This window comes from Stegodyphus dumicola, chromosome 7 (assembly GCF_044657685.1).
Source record: "Stegodyphus dumicola isolate Sdum_Otavi_A_Nest chromosome 7, ASM4465768v1".
NCBI classification, from domain to species: domain Eukaryota; kingdom Metazoa; phylum Arthropoda; class Arachnida; order Araneae; family Eresidae; genus Stegodyphus; species Stegodyphus dumicola.
In genome coordinates this window covers 4,337,940-4,356,787 of record NC_140774.1, presented here as the reverse complement: position 1 = coordinate 4,356,787, position 18,848 = coordinate 4,337,940, and the positions used below count along the sequence as shown (strand labels likewise).

The window sequence follows — 18,848 nt, the reverse complement described above, 5'->3', positions numbered from 1 at the left end:
CTCGTGTTTTGCTTAATGTTCCGTTAGTAGAGCATTGAGAATCCACGTGGCCTAGCAATTTGCTAGCTTGGACTACTATTACCACGCCGGAAGCTTACGATTTTTAATTTACTTTTCCGCTTGCAATAGCGCAACATTTATCAGTATAAAGGAATAGAAAAGGCATAAGCACTTCTTGCTAAGTTTTCTAACGCCAGATTCTTATTAGTGAATTCTTTCATAAATATTCAAACTGTTACATCACGTTACAGTAGCACACATTTATCTTCATTAAATTAATGAATGACACATCACAAGATTAAAGATATTGAATTAATTATCGTTTGGCCACCTCGAAATTATCCAGTGCTCAAAATTGCTTTCATTCCCAATTCAGAAACATATCTACTTTCTGATTCATAACTGTTAAGTTCTTTAAAGGATTTACTAACAACATCAAAATATGCCCGAAATATTGTACTACATTAGGTTACTTGGAAGCAGGAGACGTGAAAAATGTGCAATGCCTTCGCTGGAACTCGAACCTGGACCTCTCGAATAGGCGCCGAGTGTGCTACCGTTACACCACGAAGGCATGCAGAAAGGAGGGAGAAAATACCTTATAATGCAACATATCTTACAGCTCAATATCTTTATAACTAACTAGTTAATGATCTTGAAATTTTGTTTACTTATTTCGATATTCTTGATAATGAATGTTCTTATTTGTTTTATATTCCGAGTTTAAAATGCTTTGAATAAAATAAAAATAAAGTATCTTCTTTGGCATCGAAATAAAACTGCAATATATACTGCGCGCAGCATTATCGAAAAACAAACAAGCCCCACCCTCCTCCAAAATAAAATCTGAAAGGTTTCAGATTTCCAAAGGGACTTTTTTTTTTAAAGTTTTGTGTGTTACCTTTTTTCATTAAATATCATGTTCTTCGCACTTAAACCATAAATTTCAGTTCAATAGCAATGTCGCAAAATAATTTTAAAATGAGCCTATCTTTAGAATTTCCGATACACATTTCCACGCGCTGGAGATAAAAAAGGTCCCCCCCCCCTCCCGCGGTAGATTGTTGCCATTGCTCGCTTTCAAATCGTCGAGTTTGTTACTCAAAAATTCGTTAATGTTTTACAAAGTATGAAATTGATCATAAAGCCAATTCCAAATTTCAAATTGGGGCTTCCACATGCCCATATTCGCAGTAGGATTACGTCATTCAAAATTCGATGGCTCTGTGTACCGTATTTTTATCACAATGCGAGAAATATACATACATTTATGCAGATTTTTCATTACTTAATTTCTTCAAATATAATACAGTACTCTAACATTTGGTGGCAACAGTTTGAAAAGTGAAACGGGCATTTCTAGTGATTCAACGCAAAATCGCAAAACGAAAACAATAGTTCTTCAGGGACAAAGCCGCTTTGAACTAATTATTATTTTTGGCTGATATTTTTGTATGGATTATTTTAATTTTCTAATAGTTATTTTTAATTTTGAAACTTCTTCCTATAAATTGCTGTTTTCTACCTTCAACTTCCTGCCAGAATGAGATATCAGTATCGCGTTTTACGTAAATGAAGTAGAACCGGTATTTAATGGGATGTTCAAGCACTTCCGTCGAAGAATTTAGAAGTTATCAGTAGGCCGTGTTCTACCTTCGGCCCACGTCGTTGCTTTAAGCCTATCTTACTATGTTCGGCCGTAGACTTACGTGCCTGTTAGTATTCGCCGGTAAAGTTTAATTACGGGCCAATTTTGTTAGTTATTTTTGTACAGCTTCGGAGAAAGTTTATCTAGTTAGAATTAGTTTAGTTCCTTACTTTCTATCTTAAGTTAAATGTTCTCATAAATTCTGATTACTTTTGCATATATCGTGTTCTAAGGAAAGTAGTTCCGACAAAAACGTTCATTGGAACATATAACTCTAATTTATTTTTATAAAGAATTTCGAAATGTAAAGTCGTAAATTGAGTGAAGACAATATTGAAGTTTATTAACATTTTCAGAAATACTAATGATCATCAAAGATAATTCTCTAAGGGATGTGGTTGCCAAAAGAGGTTACAGTATTTATATACGTATATATAAACATATATATATATATAAAGATTGGTCTGTGAAACAGTTACATATTGTTGTTAAATTTCAGTATTTAATACCATCCCTTCAAGACGCGTACGACTTAAATCAGAGCTGCAGGTTCATAAATCAGAGTTTTAGAGAAGGTTGGTTTGTATATAGTTCGTGGCACTTTAAAACATATTAATTCATTATTTTTCAGGCAGTCGAGATCAACCCAGACATGATCTTAGAACTCCTGGAAAGGATTTTGAAGAAAATGGTAAGAATGTTTGCCAGAATGTTATTAAATGAATTCGGTTTCTAACAAAATGGCAATAAGTTGAATAAATTGTAGATCTAAATCTGTCAGAAACATCCATACGAGTATTAGCTAACTAGAAATGAAATTTCAATTTATTTAATTTCAGTTATGATTTTATAGATGTAAGTTTTTTTATTTTATTTTCTAAGCAAAATTTTTTTAAAAGTAAAATTTCAAAATATAAAAAAATAATATTACAAAATATTTTATATTAATTTAATTATTTATCAAAACATTATCATTTTCTTTCCATTTTAACTTTTAAACTGTCTTTATAAATAGTCTTTCCCCAAAAATTTGAATCTTTATTTACGCTACGCAACGTTACCATGTCATAAACCGCTCATTCAGTTTCATTCTTGGTCACTTTCAAAACTCTACTAATCAACAATATACAGAAACGCAAATTTATATTCTGGCGCGTTGGGAAATAGCCACTTCTCAGAATGTTGCCGTTAGGAGCTTCGAAAGAGGTTTAATGTATTTTTTGCATTACAACTTCTTAAAAAACACAGGCATTTGAAACTGATGAATGTATTTTTTGATTATTTAAATCTGCGTTTCGTTTTTTAATTATGTATCCAATTTACATAACTGAAAATATATTCAAATTTTAATTTTAAGGAGCATAAGGAGCAAAGTTACAAATAAATGTTCTTAATGGCGTCTATTTCATAACTCCTTACAGAATCGTCTATTTTTTTACTTTTCTATAGTTTTTGGATTCTTGCTCATGCTATGTTACGCTAGCATACATTGATTATTTATGTGGTTTCTCTAGTGTTTCCTTCTCTTTGAGAATATCTTTAATTCCTTTTCCTGATGTCGCGATAACGAGCCAAGTTTCATAGTATCGCTACTGTACCTAAAACTTTTACTACTAGTTTTTTTCTTTGAAATTATAGCGCACTATGGGATAAGATTTAAAAACAGCTCAAGCCCTTCTTGATAATTTGCATCATTACATTACATTTTCTTAGTAATTTACATCCTCATTTAATTTTTATAGTGACGCTAATACATTTAATTTTCCTTATGTGTAACTGAGGAATTTGAGGAGAGAACATTGCAATATACATTTCGAAGCCCAGTTATCCAAAGTAAAAAAGCTGTGATTCAAAATTAAAATAAATTACGAATATTCAATTTTGATTATTTTTCTCAATATTACATGCTTATTGAATATTGATAAATGGTTCAAATCCTACCGAAAGGCCTAGTTGCGTGAGAGCTTTCCTATCTGTAACTCTCACTCATAGTCATAAATTACATTCCTATACATACTCATACACATAACAACACTCATGCTGAGCCAGTTCGCCTTAAAAAGTCCTCCACTAAAACACCCCTTCCTATAGGTAAAGTGTGTTTTGCTATAGTTTAACAGATTATAATCCGCAATAGTGGTTAACACGTTTCTTGTTTTACAGGATAAAGATGGCGACGGCATTCTCGTCTACGAAGAATATAAATCTGCTGCCTTGGAAGACTGGGTGTTGATCGAAGCTTTTGGACAATGCCTGCCAGATTATAACGTAAACAAATATTCATTTAGTTCAACGTTTCTTCCGAAAATAATCGCTAGAGCTTTCGTTAGAAACAATTATAAAATCTTAAATACATGCATATGTATAATTTAGGCATTTTCCGTGTTCCTAAATTTTACTAACTTACCTTCATAATTAATTTAGAAGTAAAACAACAAAAATCAGCGTTATATTTTCAAATTTTCACAGGACTAGTTTCGATGGTTTTACGGAACCATCATCCTCAGCTGCAAAAGCGCAAATGAAAGAGATAAGATATAATGATTAGATAAGATAACTAAGATCTGGACAGGAGATACGCTACTGGCGCCATCTGTTGATGAAACCAGAACTAAAACATAATTTCTTTAAAGGCCGAAGGCAAACATGGATTGGAATTAGGGTCGTGAACTAGAACAGAAAGATTTTTTTTTGAATGTGAAATGCCTCTAGAAAATCCAGTACCAATGGAAGATGTTTTTTGAATAATTTAGGGAGCAGAAAAATTGAAAGTGTGATTTTTGGACCAACAATGTTGGGCAACAGAAGATTTCTGTGTTTCCTTTTTTTCTAACATATATTTCATGTTCCTTAACGCGAAATTTTAAGGCTCTTTTAGTTTGTCCAATGTAAATTAAATTTGAAAATATAACGCTGATTTTTGCCGTTTGACTTCTAAATTAATATTTGTTCGGCGTGTTATTGTATCTTAATTACTTCCTAATTAAATTTTACAAATCCAGGTAATTTTACTTTTGCCATTGAAAAGTCTTTACTAGGGTCTTTCCAAAACGTTTCAAAAAAAAGCGTTATATTACAATACGCTGGCATATAAATATCACCCATTTGATTTGGCAAATGCGACTACACGAAACATTTTTTGCTCCACATCGATGCCCTGGAACCTAGACATCATGGGCTGCTAGGAGTAGTGATCATCATTTGTGACTCTTGCCTAGCTTTCAATCCTGAAATCCGAAAAACTAAAAGATTTTTCCAAACAAAAACCGCGAAAAATTGGAGGGTTGTAGGGTTTATATTTATTTTAACTAACATTTATTTTAAGTTTAAACTATCTTTCCTGTCAAGCCTTACTTTCCCCTGGAACTGCCAATGCCAGAGTATGTAAATTTTAGTAGAACGCGCAAGGATTCAAATTATCAGCGGAAGTATTCTGAGTTAAATAGAATGGAAACGAGTTCGAGGTGTGCTGTTCTTACTTCACGAGCGCGGAGGTAGTTAGTCAGAAATTGAAGAACCCCGCGTTTCGGCCTGTGTGCTTGCCTCGGAGAATTGTTAATCGTTCAACGTGATATTCAAAGTTTGCTGAATTAGCAGCGGTATTGTAAAACGCGGTGAGGCTAGTTACGTTTAGAGAGCCTCGTAGTTAGAGTCTTGTTATTATTTCTTTTCAGGTTCTTATTTTTATTTTACCGCCGGGTCGGCGTAGTTTGTGAGCGTCAAGAGCACGCAATTGTAATTTCTTAAGTTGAATAAAAAGGGACTTAAACCCTTAGCAAGACTCTGTCTAAATTCCAGTTTCAACAGTCACCTCTTGGTTGCGTGCAGGTTGGAGGCGCGCAACTCTACATTGGTGCCCGAACACTTGTCGAACTGAAATGGCCGAAAATCGGATGGAAGCCGCGGGACAACACCAAGAAATAGCAAGCTAATTGGAAGGATTTGGATATCTGGTCCAGACTTTGAGAGCGTCAATCAAGCCAAACGTCAATTTCGACGGAAAAAATTCGGTGGCGATATTTCTAGAAGATTCCTAGAAAATCACTTTCAGCTCTACCCTGTGCCTGAAAGACAAAAAGTTGCCATCGCCACATCTGCACTAAGAGGACAGGCCGCGCTATGGTGGAAGAATATAGGCAAATTTTTATTAGGGGAATTTGGAAGCCAGACATATACATTTGAAAATTTCAAAAAATCGTTAGTAAAGGCCTTCCCCATAGTGAAAGATCGAGCAAGGCTAGAAGCCGAACTATATAGTTTCTATCAACGGGATATAGAAGAGTTGACGGACTTTATTCTGCGAAAAATTAAGCTGACGGATATGCTGTATGGGAAGAAACCCGACGCGGAGATTATTGAAATAATCTTACCAAGATTGTTACCTGCTGTTCAAGACTACTTCGAAATTAGAAACCCAAGCACATTGCAGGAGCTCTTCGAATTGGCGGTGAAATTTCAAAATCGCAGAATAGCGGAAAAAGCTAGAGGGGCATCGTATTCTCAAGGGATCCGAAGGCAATCTTCAAATGAGCAGACCAGAAATACAAACCGCTCGTATGGGGGAAAGAGCTATCAAGCTAACTCATCGAACCTCGAAGGTCAAGGCCCAAAAAGGAAATTCGAAAACAAACATCCGCGTACCCAGAAGGCAGAAGTTGAAAGGAAAGCTTTAAACGAGTAGAGGGGCCTGTGAAAGCGAGGGTCCAGACCCCGGAAGTTTAAAAAAAAACCTCAAAAAGACATTTAAATACGGTCATCGTAAAAAACTCACATCTACCAATTATACAAGTTCTGGTTGGCGATGTACCAATAGAAGCCCTCATCGATACAGAAGGTAATTTTATGAGCGAAACATTCTTCAAAAAGAATTTTTATAGGTTACGATTATTTAAAAACAAAAAGATAGAAATTATAGCGGCGCAAGGAAAAACCTGTCACTGCATCGGGAAATTATCATTAAACATACAGGTAAAAGAGGAAAGCCTCAAGGTATTAATTTTTGTAGTGAAGAATCTGCAAAATCCTCTTATGTTAGGTATGGAGTTTTTAAGGGCCGCGAGGGCCAAACTGAATTTTCAAGACAGTTCTGTTGTGCTGGAGATGGACCGGAGGGTGGTGGAACCTGTGGAACAACAGCAAGTTGACCTTAGCCATTTGAATGACCATGAAAGTCAAGCCATCCAGCAAGTGGTGAGTAATTTTTCAAACTTGTTTTCATAAAAGCCTGGTAGCTGTCAAATAGTTACGCATCAGATACAGTTAACTGCCGAAAAACCTTGTAGGACTAAACCGTATCGTTATGATAAGCAAAAAGACCTAATCATCGAAGAACATATTCAGGAGATGTTAAAGAATAAAATAATAACGCCCATAAATAGTGAGTACACGAGTCCAGTCGTACTATGTAGGAAAACGAACGAGTTTCCTCCTTCGGATAAAAGGGCTTGGAGGTTTGCTATCGATTACAGAAAACTGAATAGTATTACTAAATTCCCAGTTTACCCTTTGCCGGTTATAGAGGAAATTATTAGAAAGATCAAATCTACTAGATATATGACTACTTTGGACTTAACGTCTGGCTACTATCAAATAGCTATGAAACCCGAAGACATACATAAAACCGCGTTTATAACAAAATCGGGCACTTATGCATTTTTACGCATGCCCTTTGGGTTGTGTGGGGCCCCATCTACATTCCAGAGAGCTATGGACATTGTTCTAAAGCCTGTCCTAGGAAAATCGACTTTAATCTATCTAGATGATATAATTATAACGAGTAGTACGTTGGAACAACATATTAAAGATCTAGAAGAAGTTTTTAAATTATTAAAAGAGGCCGGTCTTACAATTAACGACTCAAAATGCACGTTCGCAACTAAAGAACTTAAATATCTCGGTTATAAAATTTCGCAAAAGGGTATAGAAACGCAAGATTCAAAAATAAAAGCAATCAAGAATTTCCCACCTCCCAACACCGCCAAGAAACTTTCTTCTTTCCTTCGCTAATATTGTTGAACCACTGTTAGTAATTAAAAGAAAGAGAAGTAAATTTACGTGGACAGCGGAAGCAAATACCGCATTTGAAAGATTAAAAGAAGCGCTCATCAATGCCCCTGTTTTAAAATTCCCGGAGGGGGACGAAAACCTGGAAATTGCGGCAGATGCGTCGGACTATGCGGTGGGTGCGGTTCTTATGCAAAATAGCCATCCTCTGGCATTTTTTAGTAAAACATTGAATCAGACACAAAGGAATTATACAGCTACAGAGAGAGAAACATTAGCCGTATTAATGGCTGTACACAAATTTCGAGTTTATTTCGGCAAAGCGCCAGTAACAGTCTTTTCGGATCATGCGGCTGTTGGTAGACTTTACTCGGGGAAAAACCTAACGCCCAGGTTAATAAGATGGGCTTTAAAACTCCAAGAATATAATCTAATAATAAAATATAAACCGGGTGAGGAAAACAATGTAGCTGACGCACTTTCTCGTATAAAACTGGACGATGAAGGAAATGAACTTAAATGCGCTGTGTTGACTTCAAAAATTTTAGATTCTAGAGAAACAATTATTGCTGAATTGAAAGCTGATCCTGAATTTGGAAGTATCTATGCATATTTGAAAGACCCCGAAAGCTTTGAGCACACAGATATCGATGTGATAAGAAATAGAGCAGAAAACTATGAAATAATAGGTAATTTATTATTTTATACGAAAACAACAAACGAAAATCTCGAGTACAAACCAGTCATCCCAGCCTCGCTTCGATTAAGCATTTTGAAGGAATTACACAACGCGAAAACAGCGGGTCATTTAGGGGTCAGAAAGACTTTAAAAAGGGTACGCGAGGCGGTATATTTCCCGCAATTATTCAAAATAGTAACTGCGTGTGTCAGGTTCTGCAATCAATGTCAGTTAATAAATGATATTAATTACAGCCCGGCCGGGTACTTAAATAGCATATGCGTTACATTTCCGAATGAAATTTAAGGCATAGATCTTCTTGGTCCCTTCCCCCAGAGCGAGTTAAATAAAAATCGTTTTCTTTTAGTAATTGTAGATCACTTTTCAAAATGGACAGAAATTGTTCCACTTAAACGCGCGTCAGCCAAAACAGTGGCAGATGCATTCTTACACAGATACATTTTAAAATACGGTGCACCGATAAAAGTCATTAGCGATAACGGAAAACAATTCATTAGTCAAATATTTGAAAACATATGCACTGGACTTGGCATACGCCATATCAAAATGGTTCCGTATAGACCACAGGCAAACATAGCAGAAAGGGTGAATAAAAACATTGTAAAAATAATTCGCAGTTACGTTAGCACACATCACAAGCGCTGGGATGGCTACATAAATGAATTAGCTTATGCTTTAAGAATGGCAAATCACGATACTACGGGAAAAACCCCAGCAGAATTATTTTTAGGCCGAAAGTTAATTACGCCTTTAGATAAATTATTCTTTGTGCAACAAAGAGAGCAAGAGTTTAAACAGAAAGGTGTGCAAAAACTTATTGATCAGGCGCTTAAAAGCTCGGATACGGCAAGAAATAAGCAAAAAATATATTACGATAGAAAACGCCGTGAAGCAGATTTTAAAGTTGGGGATAAAGTATTGAAGCGGAAATTTTCAAGTGCCCCAGACAATTTTACTGCAAAGTTAGCTCCAAAATTTGAAGGCCCCTATGTAATTCAGGAAATCAAAGGAGTCGTATTGTACCTTAAGAACGAGAGAGGGGAAATCTGTAAAGCAAGTCCCGACCAGGTGAAAAAATACTATAATCCAAATGATTTTGAAATCCTTAAAAGTTTCTTGCAGGACTCAAGCGTAAAAGAAGTAGAAGGTCCCGAAATAACGTCACCCGTTCCACCACCCAAGAAGCAGAGAACTGAATAGAGACCTAGCCTTTCTACAACCCAGGCGACGGTACCGAAAAGAAAAAACGAAAATTTTCAGACTCCAGCATTTAAGAAAAACAAGAATGCAAAGCCACCGCGTAAAGAAACCTTGGTAAAGAGGAAAACACCACCTACAACGTATTGCAGTAGAAATTATACATCAAGGAGAACACTCCCAGGGCCAGAGAGTCAGGTGCAAACAAGGCCGCCGTTCCGGAAGCTAAAAAGACAGCAGGAGGAACGAAAAGACCAGCAGCAACAGAAGAAATTCAAGGACTCCGGACCGGAGGACGTCAAGACCAGCCGTCCAAGAGAAAAACGAAAAAGACAACAACCCGACGATTGCTACGCCAAGAGGCCAGCATGCAGAGGACGCAAAAGAAAAACTAATGTGGACGACACTCGGAGGTCAGTAAGGAGAAGATTGACGTTAATGAAACCTATAACGTGGGAACAGTTTTGCCAGAAAAGAATGACGGAGTTTCAATCATCGAAAACTCAAAGATAAGTTAAAAAATCTTCTATAATTTTTTTTTCTTTTATTCCGAAATGTTATGCGTAAATACGAAGTTCTGTGTTTTGACGAAAGTCAATATGTCTCGGTTGAGACATAGTTTTGTTTTACTTTATTTAGCTAAGGCAAAAGTATTATTTTCTTCAAGTACAAAATCTAAGAACAAGCATTTTCTGTTGGTCGAAAGACTAATTCTGTTATGTTAAAGCCAAAATTTGGCCGAAGATAAAAATAACTTCGTATTCTTGTATTAATAAGAATTTTAGTTTCAGTGCCGCCAGCTTGGCGAAGAATGAGTAAAGTAAAAATTTATTTTCTCTTATTCATTTTATGGTAAATTGTAAAAATCATATGCATTAAAATTTTGTAAATATACGTAAATACTTGAAAGTTATGTAAAAGTAGAATTTAGTCTAGAAGCATAAAATTTTAGATGCTAAAAGTAAATGCTCAAAAGCAATGAATTCAAAATTTAATTATTAAACTGTAGAGAAAATCATGCTTTAGAGCGAAAGCCTGCATGTCTAAAGATGAATGAGGGGGAAGTTAGAATGAATGTGTTTTGTAGGGTTCTCCACCTACACTTGAATTTTTAAGAATGTTAAAGTAGCTCATCGAGTTGTAGAATGTCGAGTACGGTGTGTCTATTTGGTCGTTGAATTCTAACAAATCATGGTGGTTAGGGGAAGTATTGTAAGACTAAAACACGAATATTCCCGTTTGACACCACACATGGTGGAGAGCCAGGGTAAAGTTAAATTAATGTTTGAATAATTGAATGAATGTGAATTAAGCAGTAACTAAGGAAAACGAATCGTTTAAAAACAAAAATTTATTCAGTGTCAAGAAAGTGTAAATTATAATGTATTTAGAAAGATACTGATACTTATTCCTTCCAGATGCTGGAAGGAAAAGAACAAGATTGATTGCTGAAGTCCAGGAAAAGTTGCTGTAAGAAGAGAGATTTATATAAGTATCTAAAGAAATTTAGTATACCTTTTGTTACATAAGTTTTTTTGTATAAACGAGGCTCTTAAGAGTTAGTTCAGAATTATAGAAACTTTACAACAGGTCGTTTGTAGGACCTGCTTCCAAGTTTTCCAAATTCTGGCAGCGGCAAATGTAGGGTTTATATTTATTTTAACTAACATTTATTTTAAGTTTAAACTATCTTTCCTATGAAGCCTTACTTTCCCCTGGAACTGCCAATGCCAGAGTATGTAAATTTTAGTAGAACGCGCAAGGATTCAAATTATCAGCGGAAGTATTCTAAGTTAAATAGAATGGAAACGAGTTCGAGGTGTGATGTTCTTACTTCACGAGCGCGGAGGTAGTTAGTCAGAAATTGAAGAACCCCGCGTTTCGGCCTGTGTGCTTGCCTCGGAGAATTGTTAATCGTTCTACGTGATATTCAAAGTTTGCTGAATTAGCAGCGGTATTGTAAAACGCGGTGAGGTTAGTTACGTTTAGAGAGCCTCGTAGTTAGTCTTGTTATTATTTCTTTTCAGGTTCTTATTTTTATTTTACCGCCGGGTCGGCGTAGTTTGTGAGCGTCAAGAGCACGCAATTGTAATTTCTTAAGTTGAATAAAAAGGGACTTAAACCCTTAGCAAGACTCTGTCTAAATTCCAGTTTCAACAGTCACCTCTTGGTTGCGTGCAGGTTGGAGGCGCGCAACTCTACAGGGTTTTGAAGTTGCGCGGCGACCCATGTTAAAGGAATTCTAAACCGTTCTTAAATTCACTTTATAATGCGGGATTCAGGTTACTAAACTATTTGTGATATAATTCTAATATTAAATAATATTAGCATTTAATTAGATGTCTTAAGGCTAAGTTCTTATTTTAATTTTCTTACACTTTCATATTCAGAAAATCCCGAATAGGGAAAACTTTTATTTTTCAAAGTAGTTTTAAATATGATGGAAGTAGAATTAATAATTACTGTAGATAGTACATAGTACTTGTGTCGACAAACTTAGTAATGGGCTTTATACTGAAGTAAAGTAAAATTAAATGTTGTAAGTATTAAATGATTAATTATTGCTTAAATCATCAGATAAAATTTACAAATGTGTACAGCAGATTAAGGCAATTGAGCTCACATGGAATTCAATGAGAAAAATGTTAGTAAAATGCAATAGTAAACAAAAGTACATTTCAGATTAAAGAAAATGAAGTAAGAAAAATTCTGAAACTCACTAGAATGAGAAATGGAATTTTCCCAATTTAAGTTTCGTTCATTCAGTATATTTTGTTTATTGTTCAAACACACTTCATTTAAAAAGGTTAATTTGAAAAGCGTGATATTCCTTGATCTAGCGAGAAACTGCAAATGTGATAAAAAAGTCCCGAAAAGTTGGCAGCTGGTGCTATTCGTCCCGACAGACAGTAATGTATTTCAATTTAATATTATTTATAAAGTGAAGAATGTATTCTGATGCATCGCCCCAGACTGATGACCAATCATTTAACTCCGAGTGATCATCTGACGTCTGCTGATATAGCTGTGGATCACCGTGATGGCTTGACTGACTGGTATTGTTCGGTTTAATTTTATTTTCAGAATCTCTCCAAATTTGCTGCATTATCTCATACCGGTAACCTATACACGGACTGAAATAATGACTATCAACTCTTAGTTAAACTGTTAAGAACGGCTTTTTCACTCACACTTGTGTAATTCGGTTTAATTTGAGTTGGATAACCTTTCAAAATATTTTGCGCCATCCCATGCTAATGGCATATACGGTTTGATCTTCTTGTCTCTAGATACCAGCGACTTGTGGACTGACACTCACAGATAAAAGACTCTGTGTTTGGACAGTCACAATACCTTTCAATTTAATTCCATCTCAGAAGTGCAATTTAAAGGTATCACTTCAATTCGATGATTCTGAATTGATCACAAGTGACTCTCAAACCTTAGGTCTTTCTTGGCTATCTGTTTTTTTCCCCACGGTTTAATTATATTTTAATAATCTATAAATAGTTATTGCGTAGACCACCTGGTGAGAAACGGATCTGATGTTAGCAGCGGCTTAATTTAAGTATAATTTACTTCTTTGATTGTAATTCGCATTCCACTTAATTTATTGTATATTTCAGCTCAAAATGTTTATAAATGTTACCTGCATTATTGTAATTAATTATTCACTATGAATATCTCACACAATAGTTTTTGCTTTCATTTATGTTTTGATTATACTTTTGTGTTTTTCATTTCAGCTTCACTATTCATTTATAGAACGAATGGAAAAACCTTTCGCTGGGAAAAGGAAGACGAAGTAATGTCTGGAAAGTACGCTGTACATATTAACGCAGTTTCTTTCAAAAACATTACTCTTATAAAAGCAGAGTACCTTGTGTTTGATCCTCGTTAGTATTTAATGGACTGTGTTCTGTAGACGTGCCTTCACACACCTTCAGTATAACTTAAAGGAATCACAGACTCTGGCAAACTTATTTTGTATCATTTACTCTGACAAACTTTGACAGACCAACTTCATTTGCTTTCTTTCTACGCACATCAACTATGCTGAAGAATGGCGACATACCATACACGACGAAAAATCCAATTCCAGCTTACTTACACAAGACCACACTTCAAAGAAACCTATAAGCCGTTGGAACTCCAGGTCGCTACCAAGTGAAGCTCCAAGCGCACGTTTAAAAATCTAACTTGTATTTGTGTCTCTCCTCAGCTCAGTTACTACAAATTCAGTTTGCATAAGTGACATCAAACTTATCCCCAGCCTTGAAATTCCAAAGCTGAGGATAACTGTAAACAATTAAAGTTAAATAAGTAGACCTGAAAATAAGATATTAAGTTCTCTAATATCATGAATTAAATGGCAAAGAGCATAGCCTCGCTATAAGTCGCTCCATCTCATCATAGGGAGTTCCTAAAACCGTTACTCAAACTCTGTGATCCAGGCCGGAATACACTTTAATAATTCTTCTCAATTTTCAGGGCAGTGGAGCTAGATTATCGTTCTTTTAATCAAGACCATTTCACCAACTTTGAGATATTTCTCCAACCTGCACCACTTAGGTCTCTGCTACAACCTAGAAAAATACTCACTACTTCATCACTCCCAAAAGTGTTGAAACAGCATTTGCAAATTCCTCCATAGATCACTGTGTAGCTCAACTTCTGAATTAAGTTAGGTTCTGGAAGAGCATGTAAAGCCTTCTTGTTAGAAAGTGTCCTGGTTATTTTTGGTCAAAGAAAGAATTTGGTGCCAATTAACGTTTTCTTTCTTTGACCAAAATTTGGTGCCAATTTTTGGCCAAAGAAAGAAAGCGTTAATTAAATCGCACTTTTTAACGCAATTGAGTTGTATATTAATTGACTAAATCTGCATGTATATGCAAATAAGGCAGAGAATTTTACTAAAATGCAAACAGGAAACCAAAAATGTTTGAAAATTCTGGTCTTATGTTTGGAAAACATCTAGGGGTTTTCTTTTTAAAATTCAATGTCTGCTTTAGAACACTGCTTCTCAACTTTTTTTTTTTCTGCGGACTGGTAAAATTTACGAAAATATGTTGCAGACTGATGTTCGCCCCCCAAAAAAAATCTTCACAAGGTATTAAAGAATTACTACATAAGTTAATTGTTACATTCTTATTATCATTTACCTACAATAATATTTAAGTGTAAAGACAAGTAAATATTGTAATTATTATACATAAGTATAACTACCATTTATAAATTAATAAACCTCTGAGAAAAATCGCATAAAATTATACAAAAAATATCACAAAATCATTGCATATAAAAAACAACCGACCAGTGACGGTTCACTAGACAAGCGACTGAAAATCCTAGATATACCTACTGAAGCGCCACCTGTCAACCTCTTCACGTCGCTTTTCTTTTGCCGAAGTGGCAGCAGCTGAAATAATCGAAATTCACAATAACAATTGAATTCTGTCAAAAAACTTCGTTGCCATTTGCTTAGCTTCTGTATTCTTGTTAATAAAGTTATTTAAAGAAGTTCGTTCTATTTATTACACTAAAAATACAGTAGCTATTATTCAACGAACTTCAAAGAATAATTAGCGTTTCTCCACTGAAAACTAATATGTATCGTTTAATATGAGTACTCTTTACCCGCAAATACACGTTCGTGGCACCACCATGGGTTTCCTAATACCCATACAGACAACAACAGAGACGCTGAGAAAGCTTGAGTTAATGTTTTGCGCAGTAAGCTTGATAACATACACAGTTGCCAGATTTTAAATATTTTGAATTGTAAACGACGATAGTATATTGTTATAATATTTCTAAATTTGGAAGGACCCACGAACAGTATCTGCGGACCAACACTGCTTTCAAATATGTAAATGCTATTTAGTCAAGAGCCGAAATTAATAGTTAAGACTACTTTTTTTTTTTTTTTTTTTTTTTTTTTGCTACTAAGCGTATAGATTATTTTCTTCAGGGAACGGAACTTACATCTGTTTTCTGCTAGCAAAACAGCCATTCAACGCGCAAGTAATCAAGAACTCCGGGAATGATGCTTGGTCTCTTAACAACACACTCGTTCTTACAGTGAGAGCCGACCCTCTTCCACTAAAAAAGTGGTAGGATAGTAAGAGCTGTTTTCCTCCTTTGCTGTACCCTTGGGTAGAGTACAACATGTTTACGGTAAAAAGATTCCTTTGTAATTCCCTATAAAAATTTCTTTTGTAGTAGTTCCTTTTAAAAAGATTTCATTTAGGAAATCTTTTTTCATGAATCGGCAGAATCAGTTTTCTACATTGAAATACAAATTAAAAAAAAAAAAAAATTCTGTTTGAAACCTTTTATTCACTGAAATAAAAATTAGTATAAAATATATATAATTTTTATCCTTTTAAACTATTTTTCCTAAGGGTAAGCTATCGAAGATTTTATTTTATTAGTTTTTATTTTTTATAAAAAATTTACTAGGACAAACAGACGCCTCAAAACTTACTTCTCAAAAGCTTCCAAGGTCAAATGTCAACACATAGTTAAATCTTACTCAGGAATATTAATACAACTTCGCTATCGATTTCTAGGAGGATTGTGCATAAATAAAACTGACAAATTCCAAGCAATAAAAACACGATCTGAAGAAATAAAAGACATGGCCCAGTATTTTTGTTCTAATTTCAATATAAACTAGCTTTCCTTAGATCGCCCTCATTGAAGCCACACTTCATAATGAAATTATCCTCAGCAGTGTAGTAGCAGTATTGATAAATCAACAAATAGAACAATCTTTAACATATATATTGTTAAAGATTAGTAACATTTGTTGATTAGTACTCTGGATTAGTAAAGATTAGTAACAACTCTGGAAGTAATCAAAACAACTATTGATTACTTCCAGAGGTCGACGCTACGAGATAATTCATTATGTGTTAAGAAAGAACAAGAACTAGCTCAAATGTTTCGAACAAACAAACAAAAACAAAATTAAATTCATACTAAAGGAAATAAAAATTACCTACATGGGAAACTTATACATAATGTACCTACCCTAATCATTTGCGGTTCTAAATGATTTATCCCTCTATGAAGCTAGTTCACTTAGGAAGATGAGGTTTAACATCAAATTTGAAAAATAAAAAATAATGGTTCTGTGAAAGCAAATACCAAGAACAGGAAAAGAACTCTTTTCGTTTACAAGTATTACATTCCTGGTGAGAAATTCTCTGGGTGTAGATCTAACACAATTAAGAAAAATTGTAATTTAAAAACAAATTTCCTTATTAATGTTTAAAATAATAAAATACCTTATTAATATTTAAAATAAAAAATCAGAATCTGCGCAGCAACAACATCATGCTCGGGGCCAGAGAGGAGGGATTTTTTAAAAACTGGAATGTTTCAGTTTCTTTAAGAGAATTATGGCGCTGACACTGACACTGATCAACATCACTTCTGGTGTCAAATACTTAGAGTTCTAACCAGTTCATTCATATGTGCCAAAAGGCCGTTCACGGTAAGAGAATTATTTGAAGAGCTATCAAAAGAATTTAAGAATTTCCTAGAATCACCAGAGAATCGCGAAAGTTCTACCTTCGATAATTTTAAAGCCTTAACTGTATTTACCGCGTAATGCTAGATGCATTACAAACAGGAAGAGTGCGCTGAACATTTTCTGGTTTTAACGCTTTAATTTTGCTTTTTATTCGTTTATGGCAAAGCACTTGACGGCTGTCTGACTAAAAGAAGGAGTGCCTTCGTGGAGAAATTTCTAAGGACACTGGCCCGTATACATGTTACACATAGGGAAAATCAAAAGTGCAGGCAGCCAGCTCCGTTCATCGGGTTTCGAACCCTGTACCGAACTGCTAGTGTTCAGCGACTTCAGCGCTCGGTCACTGGCGGGACTAATTTTGCTTTTTGGTTTAGCTTAACAGGCAATATTTTGTCAATACATATATTGTCATTTTTATTCACTTTGAAATTCTCATGGATCGTTTATGCGTGCTTCTACCTCTAAATCATACCTTTCAAAACCTTTTCTTTCGGTCTTTTCGTTCGTAAAAAAGCTCCGTTAACTTATAATGAATTTAATTCTTCGGCAGCTTCACCGAGCTTTGCAACTAGTTCAGTAACACTGGAACGAACGCTGAATCTCTTTTCAAATATTTTCAAAAGCCTATCCAAATTAAATCAGAATTTGTAATTTCAAAAAGACATTAGCTCCACAGTCCGGAATACCCAAAATTTGTAAAGTATTCAGTGGCCAAGTAAAATACCTAAACTTTCAGAATTAGAATCCAATAACGCCCAGTTGCTTCGGATATTCTAACTCACGACGTTGATGCACCGGTTTTGCATTTTATAGTTCAATGTGGCTAATGGCGCATAAAAGAGCCTTCCGAAATCAACAATAAAATTTATTTACTTTAAAATATAACAAAATTCGAAACGTTGAGGCAATGTTATTAGGCATCTCTGGCCTCCGCGCCTTACTTTTTTAACATCCATCCTGCCACTTGGTATACTGGAACGCACACCTCATCCTCTAGTAGAATGGCGCGGGAATTATATAACACATATCAACAGTAATTGGGTATCATCTTTTTTAATTTAGTACTTAAAGTTTTGTCCATATGCATGTATTCCTGTAAAAAATTGTTCACTGAGCATTGTGATTTTGTGTTCATAAATCAGTGCCTATTATTTCCTGCAATTTAATAACAAAATATATGCGCATGTGCATGTTATAAATACTGTAATATTTTCATTTGCCAACACTAATCTTTGCAGTTTTCATATGTTGGAATCACAGTGTAATTTAATGATCTGACCTCGCAAATGTGGAATTAATAGAATGTCAAAGCAAGGGCATCCACTTATACAATACGAAGCAATGTGCCACTCAAAGCTTTCAAATGATACTACTCAGTTAAAATAGGACTTGCTGTTCACCCATCTCAGTATCACCAATGACAATCCCCAAAGGACGAAGCAGGTGTGTGCAATTTACATGAAAAAATGTTAGGAAGGCAATGTTTGAGGTATTCTTTGAAGTAAAGAATGCGAATAACAAATGTTTCTTTGTCGCGAGGGCGATAAAGAAATAAAGCATTACAAAATAAAAGTGGTTCTGTGAATGTAAATATCAGGAACTTGAAAAGCACTCTTTTCTTTTACAAGTATTGCATTCCTAGGGAGAAATTCTTTGGCTTTAAGTCTGACACAGCAAAAAGATTGTAATTTTCAAAACATTTCCTTATTTATGTTTAAAATAGTAAATTTAAGTTCATCAGAATCCTTAAAGAAATAATA

General features: G+C 34.9%; 1 protein-coding gene across 3 annotated transcripts in view; it reads left to right on the top strand.

Moving 5' to 3' along the window:
* LOC118189589 (calaxin-like) overlaps positions 1-15,068 on the top strand; it is an 81,770-nt gene extending 66,702 nt beyond the window's left edge. For 2 of the 3 annotated variants that reach the window (XM_085819841.1, XM_035360217.2), the window contains exons 5-7: positions 2,280-2,339; positions 3,812-3,916; positions 13,295-15,068. In XM_085819841.1, coding sequence (XP_085675967.1) covers positions 2,280-2,339; positions 3,812-3,916; positions 13,295-13,357 — 228 coding nt within the window. In that variant the 3' untranslated portion in view covers positions 13,358-15,068. Of the gene's footprint in view, positions 1-2,279; positions 2,340-3,811; positions 3,917-10,966; positions 11,009-13,294 lie in introns of those variants that run through there. The other variant, XM_085819840.1, reaches the window with a different exon arrangement.
* Positions 15,069-18,848: the final 3,780 nt, after the last annotated feature.